The sequence below is a fragment of the Cydia amplana genome, chromosome 19 (assembly GCF_948474715.1).
Source record: "Cydia amplana chromosome 19, ilCydAmpl1.1, whole genome shotgun sequence".
In the NCBI taxonomy this organism is placed as follows: domain Eukaryota; kingdom Metazoa; phylum Arthropoda; class Insecta; order Lepidoptera; family Tortricidae; genus Cydia; species Cydia amplana.
This window is the reverse complement of record NC_086087.1, coordinates 4,133,500-4,143,452: the sequence shown is the minus strand read 5'-3', so window position 1 is coordinate 4,143,452 and position 9,953 is coordinate 4,133,500. Positions and strand designations below refer to the sequence as shown.

The following is a 9,953-nucleotide window of genomic DNA, read 5'->3' as shown; positions in this document are numbered from 1 at the left end:
TACGTATTATCCAGCATGCAGCAGACTGTAGGTACTCACTATACCTATGTAAAACTATTAATAGATTGTTTCTTTACAGGGTGAAAAAGACGCTGCACTCTGGCCTTCTAAAACACAAGCATCTAGCAATATTTCTTTATGTAGCAAAAAAATCAAGTAAGTACCCAACGCAGTGTTTGAAATAAATATTTATTTGAAAGATTTTGATATTATTTATGAATCACTTATTAATAACGTCACCTATAGCAGGGGTCTCCAAACCCCGGCCCGCGAGGCGTTTCAATCCGGCCCGCGGACAGCTAACGCGGCAGCCCACTGTGGTCAACAGTGGGCCTTCGCCTTAGGATAGCCGATTTGCCCGGCGCAAAAATAAAACCGATGGTGGCCCGCGTGAAAGTTTGTAGAGGTGCAATATGGCCCCCAGGTAAAAAAGTTTGGAGACCCCTGACCTATAGTATCGAAGATTCCATCAGCCAAAGTAGTCCGATAAATATATAATAATGAATAATCTTCAGTATTTGAGATCGTTTTAGTACCATCGCCCACACTTGTCCATAGGTGGACCTTATGCCTCTTGTAATAAGGTTCACCGATGGACAGTTAAGAGACTTAAGAGTGTTGCTCTTTGTATTATTGATAATGAACCAAAAAAAGTAGATGATCACAATAAAGTCAGTCAGCCGAACAACACAAAAAAGTACATAAATATTACGGTTGACTTGACAAAATACGATTCACGGTTTCAATTGAAACAAAAAAAAAATACGGAACTTTGTTGTATTCTAAAATTTGTAATTTCGTGTCATATTCATGTAAACCGATTCAGTAAATCTTTAGTTCCTTGTCGAATTGGGACAGCAATTTTTGATTTTGAACTTATAGATCGTGCGAAAAGATAAGAGCTTTGCTCGGAAAACATATAAAAACTCATAAATGCGCGTTTTCCCAGATATAAAACCTAGCTAGATCAATTTATCATCGAAATCGTTAGAGCCGTTCCCGAGATCCCCGAAATATGCATATAAATAAATAAATATACAAGAATTGCTGGTTTAAAGTTATAAGATAAGATATTATGTATTGGTTCCCATATACCTATTCCACGACTGTTTTCTCTTTCTGCACATACTCTATAATATGTAGAGGTAGTTTAAAGAATTACCCTAGGACTACTAATTCAAGCCTTAAGGGGCCCACTGATTACCAGTCCGCCGGACGATATTGGCCTGTCAGTTGTTCGGAACTGTCAACTTTTTGTTCTAACTGACAGGCCGATATCGTCCGGCGGACTGTTAATCAGTGGGCCCCTTTAAAGATTGTTACAGCCGCATTAATATATTAGAGAACTATTTCCCTTGTCTAATATTGCTCCTCATGCCCCGAGTTACCCCATTTGACTATAGGTACTTATTACCTATTCCTTGCTTATTAGTGCTTGTCTTATACTTTACGCACTTCAGATACTTCAGGCTACGGCCAGTTTTGGTAGCCCTTAAGAATATATAATTAAAAACACAGCTCTCAACTCAACTCAACTCATCTGTATTCAAATCAAAACTTACTTATTTCTTTGACTTATGTACATTAACTATAATTATCTTAAATAACATTTATTTATTTGTACAAATTATCAAGTTAATAAGCTACAGCAGAATTATCATTCACATAATTATTGTACTTCTCCCTATCATTATGTACTTCTTCATCATTGAACATCTGGTCCAACTCCACAGGATCTTCCGGGGCATATACTACATTTCCTTTAAAGTCATCGTTATAATACACTCCATTTGCATTATTAGGTGCTTGGACCACTGCATAATTATAAAAATGAGGTCTTAAATCCTTATATTTGTCATATAAATTACTATCTAAAGCACTCGGCGCTTGGTTTTTGTCGGTATCATAATCTTCGTTAACACTGTATCTTCCTGCTTTCGGTGCATCGTAGTCGTTGTTTTCCTTTTGGTCGTTCGTTTCGGCATAATCATACAAATCGTCATCAGCATCGTCACTGTTGCTTTCTCTTGTATCTTCTTCGGTTCTTAGAGCTTCACCACTCTTAACGTATATACCTGAATCGCTTTCATCTTCTTTGCCATTCACATCTACATTTTCTGCAGAATCGTAAAAGTTGGAGGCTGATGGTATATGTTCGTGGCTCCCACTTCTTTGGTGTTCAATTTCCGCACTATCATTGGGATCTACATCCGCATTTTCTGCAGAATCATAAAAGTTTATCGCTGACGGTAATTGCTCATGGTTTCGATCACTTTGATGTTTTTCTGTTTCCGCACTATCATTGGAATCTTCCTCGCTTTCTACAACTTTATAACTTGCCTTAACTTCATCAGTTCCTGCTTGGTCCGCATCTTCAACGCTGATGTCTTCATCGTCCAAAGTTGACACGGTAATGACAGCATCGTACGCCTTATCTGGTTCACCCATAAACACAATAACAACGTACTTGTAGCCAGGTCCACCATCAACAATATTCGCTTTTAAGTCATTGTCGAAATCTATTCCAGTGACTCTTACATGGGCTATGGTATCCCCTTCTATGGTCGCTGGATACCTTAGAGCCAATGAACCACCAGGCACAGACACTCTAAACTGTTTAGAATTCGTTTGTAGTTCTTCGTTACCGATGTCTAGTAGAAATGCGTATGGATACTTATGATACGGATTAGCAAAGGTCACTGTTTGATGAACAATTAAAGAATACAGAAGTGCGAGAAACATAGTGGATGGTTTGTATAGCGAGAATGATGGGTTTTAAAGTAATTAGGTACTTATATAGACCGATGTCACGCCCGGTGGCTGTTGTTTTTGTGTGACCGTGACTGGCAATGAGGCACAACTTGTAGGTAGATACAATGGTTCAGGAAGAGTGAATTTCCTTATTGTAAGTAGTTTAAGATTTTTAAGTTTTGTAGCGACGTATAGGACTTAACAACGGTAAGCCCCTATTTTGTGGTAAACTGTTTTTGCTATAGGCGTAGAACATCCGGTCATATTGTGTGTGCTGATTTTCCATCTTATTTTAGTGCTTTTCCGGTTCTATTCTAAGTGAGTCTGGGTTCTGCTTGGCTACATCTACATACCTTATACTAAAATAAATAGCGGATAGACTTTACCTATGTACCTAAAAGACTGCCACATTTTTAACCTTCCAATACGGACTGAAAATTAAGTTAAGCAGGTACCTAATAACCTCTACACCTTCTTGGATAAAATAATACACCTTAAAAAAAATTTAGCCGGATATTTTTTTTATTTATTAGGCTTTGGAAAATAAGACATAATGGTTATTAGTACTTATGATGTGTTGTCTTGTTTATTGGTAAGTTTGTCTGGATTTCAGGAATCAGAGATCGCTCTCTAGCGATAAGACCGCCTGCTGTCTGCCTCTATCTTTAATATTGGTACTTATTGTTTTTCTTTAAGCTGTTACTTTTACTGAGGTGTGCCAATAAAGAGTATTTCTATCTATATCTATCATCTAATCTATGTTCTTGGCGTCTTCACCTACTCTCATGATATGATGAGAGAAGACAGGGGGTAGTTTCCTACATATAAACTAAGTATCTAGAAATGAAAAAAAGGTACGTAAATCACAGCTTTTATTGCAATTAATAATTCTACAATCGCAAAATATAATTCCATTTGTGTTTGACACCAAACAAACGTCCGTGTATCACAATGCTTAACAACAAATTTCGTTCTATTAAGGTCTATTATGCATTCTTTATTTTATTGAAAATGTACAGTCACCAAAAGGATTCAATAACATGGAAGAAAAGCGAAATTTAGCAATAGAGAAGTAGATACAAGGGTAACAAGATTCTAGAACATTTAAGATTTTAAAGATTAGTAGGTATAATTATTTATATACATTTTTAATTAACTGTAATATTGTCAAGACGTGTATTCACGTTTTCTTTAACTTGGCACTCCTTATACTATCCTATCTTTCAAACAATTTTGTATCCCTTTGATGTTCAATGTTAATTTCGTAGCTCATCAACCAACGTAGGGCTCATGGGAGCTAATGTGCGTTTTTTTTTTGTTGTCCCCTACACTTTTTTTTCAAATTTGGGATTTCTTATGTTATTTCTACTCAGAATCACGAGCTCTTTCTATCCTAAAAGGAGAAAAAAGTGTCCCAAAATTTCCATACGTTTTTCGATCTTTCCATTTCGCGACCGCCATACAAAGTCGTATGAAAAATGGAAATAAAAACCTTAGGACACTTTTTTCTCCTATTAGGATAGAAAGAGCTCGTGATTCTGAGTAGAAATAACATAAAAAATCCCAAAATTTGAAAAAAAAAAGTGTAGGGGATAACAAAAAAAAAACGCCCTAATTACCTACCTACTCCAATAAAGAGTCCCCAAGTTAGCTGTTAGGTATCATGCACAAGGGCGAAGAGGCCCTGGGGCTGATTTTTGAATTTCGATCGCTCGATTTCGTCACTCGAAAATCGGTGTTCAATTCTTTCAAATTAGTAGAATTCACATGCCTATGTAGAGTATGTAGTAGTGGAGATATTATTGAACTAAATACACGAAATCGAGCGGTCGAATTTCAAAAATCGGCCCCCAGTGCTAGATATTTTTCTAAACTGGCGACTCCCCCCCCCCCCCCAGACTTTTATAGTCAGGTGACCCGCCCCCCTGACTACAAAGCTGAAACGACGTAAGTAGCACTTGGCATGAAAACATAGCGTGTAAGTACTAAACTCTACGAGTAGGTAGGTAACTGTAACCTTTGGTTGCTTCGAGGTTGTTCAGCTACGATATGGCCTCAAGTTTCATTCGTCCCGATCTGGCGAACACGCCCGCAAATGTGCCTGTTTGAGAAAGGCCTAACAGCGTTAACGCAGTCATTTCGCTTAAAAGTACCTACTAAATACGAGGTCCAAGTGAAATACTCACGCTAGCCTCCAAGGACGCGTGTTCGTGGCGTATTCACCAGATCTGGCGGTCTAGCATGAGTTGCTTTCTCGCGCGGGACTCCATACATCTAGCGCGTCTTCAAGTATGGAATCACGCACGAGAACGCAACTCGCGCTAGAACGCCTGCGGCGCACGTTACTACTATAGGATACAATGTCCATACCTTTACCTTCTATAAATCTTCGAGCTGGCATCTTCATCGGAGGGACTCTCGACTGAAGAGGCCCTTCACCATAGCCCCTACACGCCGTAAAACAAAATCCGACATGATTAGGGCGTTTGTGCACTTACACTTGTTTAAATGCCACTCTCAAATTATCAGGGAATTGTAGTCAAAAATTGTAGTACTTTTTTCAAGAAATGAAAAAGTCTAACAGGGGGAGATAGCGCTAAATAGAGATATTTATGTACCTATAAGGGAATATAAGAACTGTACCTACCTAGTAAACATAGAGAAATATAGTAAAACAAAAGTGGTCACTGCATACATCAGTTTTGCTACCAAAAGAGACTATTATTTTCAGTGTCCACATCTAGCATCGAGTAGCAGAATTATCAGTACTGCTACATCTAAATTGTCAAGTAGCAGTACTGTTATACTTCCGCTACTCGATGCTAGATGTCGACACTGAAAATAATAGTCTTTTTGGTACCAAAACTGATGTATGGAGTGAGCAATCTATGTATTTTTTTTCTCTATGCTAGTAAATAAGAGGTAAGGTCCCGCGATAGTGCACTAACGCTCTATAAACCCAATGTTACAATGTTGGAAAATTATTTTTTAACCCTTTGAACGCCACTTCAAGTTTAATGATGTTGGCGTCAACCGTGATCTTTATCAATAAGAGACAAACGCAGAAATTGTATTCGCGACCTACATTTTAACAATAAGTTTTTTTTATAATTATATAGCTGTACCTAATTAGGTAGATTAATTGTGAAATTTGACCAAAAATAATATCTGTAACTATTAGGTTACAATAAGTAAGGTAAACGTGCTGGTGCTCGACGCGGTCCCAGCTTAATACATGTCATCTTAAAACTTAAGTCATTGTCAATAGAGGTGACAGCAGGGTGACATCTGTTGGGCATTAGCATGTCGAGCACTCGTACGTTTACCTTACGTGTTATTGTCAAGAAATCACAAGGGAGTGTAGGGACACAGAAGCGTTCGAATATTTTCTTAGCCGAGCATGAATAACATAATTTAACAATTTTAATTTTCCGCGGCAGACTATCGTAGAAACGACCTCATTTGCTTATTCTGATGGGACATAGAGCTCTGCGCTCTTTCAGCTTTTTCAAGTAAACTCTCAAGTTTGTTAGTTTGACCCGTCATTTTCTCACCCGCTTCCTTGAAAGCCGCGGCCGTAGTGTCGTTTTTCTGCATCGTTTTCAAATCGTCTAACGCATTGTTTAAATTGCCGCCATCTTGGGAATTTCCCGCGCGCGCCGTCATCTCGTTGTCACCGGGACCAAGGTCTTGGTTTATAGAGCCAAGCTCAGTCCTGGCTGGGACAGAATCTTTGTCGTAGTTTGTTTGGCCGACGTAACTCTGTTCGCTGGAGTAAGATAAGTTGTCTTTCGCTGATAGTTTAACGCGGAAGAAGTTTGTTAAGCTGCCGCAGACGCCCTGGAAATTAAAATTAAAATTATAAAAAAAATATGGTGGATGTACTATGCATATTAACTGGAAGAGATCCCATACAGGGATAAGTTCGCCTTTGTTGTATTTAATTTACTCTGTCTATGTTTCTCGTGTTTTTATTTCCATGTGCAATAAAGTATATACATACATACATACATACATACCTCCCATATGCATACACATTTTATATGGCAATACTCAATCGGAGCACAGGGGAAGGTCCAGAGGGCCTACCGCAAACCACGTTCGACGTGTTGCCTCTCTGTCGCACGTGTAAATTCGTACGTAAGTGTGACAACCCTGTCACACTTACGTACGAATTTACACGTGCGGGCAGCATTTCGAACGTGGTTCGCGGTAGGCCCTCGACTTATAAACACTTTGGATGTGGTACCTGTGGGGGTGCACTGTGCAGTGAAAGGCGCACTAAAGAAAAACTCACAAACTATAAATTAGGTACCTACTCCTCAAATTCACTTTATATAAAATATGTTCGACAGCGCCATCACATGCCCACAGCGGTAGTAATCATACAAATAACGGTACGCATTGGTCGTGAGACTAAGTTTTCGTGTGTGGATGGATATATTTTTTTGTTTTTTTTTTTAAATAATAAATAAATATTATAGGACAGTTTTACACAGATTGACTAAGTCCCACAGTAAGCTCAAGATGGCTTGTGTTGTGGGCACTCAGACAACGATATATATAATATACAAATACATAAATACATAGAAAACACCCAAGACTCAGGAACAAATATCTGTGTTAATCACACAAATAAATGCCCTTACCAGGATTCGAACCCAGGACCGCGGCTTAACAGGCAGGGTCACTACCCACTAGGCCAGACCAGTCGTCATACCCACATCGTACGGTCAACAGCAAAAGTAAGCATTAAAAATGTCCTAAGCATGGACCTAGAATATTACGGACGGACTGTCACCTAAGACAAACTGTGACACTGCAATGGCGGACGGTTTGAATGTGTGCGTGTAGACGAGTGTTACCATGTAACACAAATTCTCCCCTAAGGCTTAGCACGCACTGCGGTTTTTAAAAAGCGGTTCCGCTACCGCAAAAAATGTAACGTACGGCATTCTTTATAAGCGCACGCACTTGCGATTTAAGAATGCCGTACGTTACATTTTTTGCGGTAGCGGAACCGCTTTTTAAAAACTGCAGTGCGTGCTAAGCCTAATGGTGAAACAATTATTTTTAATATCGTCCTTGTTTTCAAATAAAAAAATTAGGACAGTTTTACACGTTAGACAATAAAAAAGGTGTGTGTACGTATCTGATTTTATAGATCTTGAAAATGCGCAATATTGCACAATTACTTTGTGCAAACATTATTTTCAATACCTAATGATATTTAGCATCGTAATGAAATCAGTTCGTCATGTTTTTTTAATTTATACATTTAACTTGAAACATATCTGGTTTTCAACAAAAAAAATTATAATACATAACAAACAAACGTTAAGTATCGCTCCTTAGTATCGAGAAATTACCATACCGACCTAGTTTGAAATGCACAATCAATAATTTAACCATTTACCTAAATGATCTCTTAATACATAATGATTTAATAAGAAGGGTATCAATTACCCTACTTTCGGGAAATTACCCTATTCATGTTACTGGTCACACTCCTGTTTTGCAGTTTGATAATTTATAAAAAACAAATTATCGTGATTTTACGTACTAATTGATAAACTTAAGTATGAAAAGTTATTCCGTGACTTTTTTTCTTTCGATCGGTACAATTCTAGCAGGATTTAACTACGCATGCCGGCATATTTTATATTTTTCTTCGACATGTTTACTTCAATGACATTTCGATTCGTCTGACGGCAAACTGGTGGATGTGGGCTGTCAATGTGTGTGTGTCACGCGTAAATACTTAGAAACTGGTGGATGTTGGAATCACAGTTGTGTTGTAAGCGAAGCTCTGTCCGTAATATTATAGGTTCATGGTCCTAAGGTACTGATTATATAATCCTATACTATATCCTACTCTATAATTTGTATTTCAATGCGCTTTCTATATACTTTCAAGAAGATGGATGCAAAAGAAAGTATTAGGTAGGTACACCTAAGTAATGCAAAGCAGCGAAGAGTGTCAAAAGTCAGCTAAACTTTCCCAAATTAGAAAATATAAAATTTATTTAAGTAACGTTACTTAAATAAATTGTATTATTATATATAAATAAAAGAGAAAGCCTTAGGTATAGTCAGCCAAGATAGTGGTCTACCACTTTTCGACTTTATCATCTGATTGATAGAGTCGAAAAGTGGTAGACCACTATCTTGGCTGACCGTACCCTGCAGGTACCTAAGGCTTTCTCTTTTTTTAGGGTTCCGTACCCAAAGGGTAAAAACGGGACCCTATTACTAAGACTCCGCTGTCCGTCCGTCCGTCCGTTCGTCCGTCTGTCACCAGGCTGTATCTCACGAACCGTGATAGCTAGACAGTTGAAATTTTCACAGATGATGTATTTCTGTTGCCGCTATAACAACAAATACTAAAAACAGAATAAAATAAAGATTTAAGTGGGGCTCCCAGACAACAAACGTGATTTTTGACCGAAGTTAAGCAACGTCGGGCGGGGTCAGTACTTGGATGGGTGACCGTTTTTTTGCTTGTTTTTTTTGCTTGTTTTGCTCTATTTTTTGTTGATGGTGCGGAACCCTTCGTGCGCGAGTCCGACTCGCACTTGGGCGGTTTTTTTTATGTACTAAAATAAATATTTTAGACACAGGCTTACCTTCAGTCGATTAATTTTCGTTTGCGTAGAATTTAAAATAGAATTTAACTCGTTGAGACCACCACCAGTTTGCTGGATATTTTCATCTAGCATAGCCGTATTCTGAAAAAAAAAAACAACAAAAGAAGTGTAAGACATAGTAAACGCACCAGGTGCCTAATTAGAATTAAAAAAATACCTACAGTTTAATTCGGTGCTACAAGTTTTATAATTTTTATAAACTATATACTAGCACTTCCGTAACACATAATTTTAATATTACCTCCGTGATGGTGGTCTTGATATCCACTTCTTCAAATTCCACTATATCCAAGTGTTTATGTTTTTCTAAAAACTCATCTTTGTCAGGCTTGGGCTGCCCAAACAGTTCCGCCCGAATACACGCATCTTCATATGCCTTTAACGACATTTTCACAAGTGGTGGTGAAAACTAATCTTTTATTTAGGTTGGGACGGCTTTTCCAGTCCTTGACCTAAATTTCCGTCTGATGTGTATGCGGAAAAGTCACAGATTGGGATTGGGACGCTTGACGCCTTAAAATAGGCGGGTTACATGTCTAAGTTATTGATTTCTTC

General features: G+C 38.2%; 1 protein-coding gene across 2 annotated transcripts; it reads right to left on the bottom strand.

The window, feature by feature from the left end:
- Positions 1-5,104: 5,104 nt before the first annotated feature.
- On the bottom strand, positions 5,105-9,920 carry LOC134656767 (uncharacterized). 2 transcript variants are annotated; one of them, XM_063512292.1, is made up of 4 exons: positions 9,640-9,919; positions 9,378-9,479; positions 6,306-6,591; positions 5,105-5,198 (listed from the first exon to the last, which is right to left on the bottom strand). In XM_063512292.1, exons 1-4 carry the CDS (start codon positions 9,784-9,786, stop codon positions 5,155-5,157), a joined length of 579 nt encoding a protein of 192 aa, XP_063368362.1. In that variant the 5' UTR covers positions 9,787-9,919; the 3' UTR covers positions 5,105-5,154. The 2 variants fall into 2 exon arrangements, with proteins under 2 accessions (XP_063368362.1, XP_063368360.1); XM_063512290.1 differs by lacking the exon at positions 5,105-5,198 and having other exon boundaries at positions 6,177-6,591; positions 9,640-9,920.
- Between the last annotated feature and the right edge of the window lie 33 nt (positions 9,921-9,953).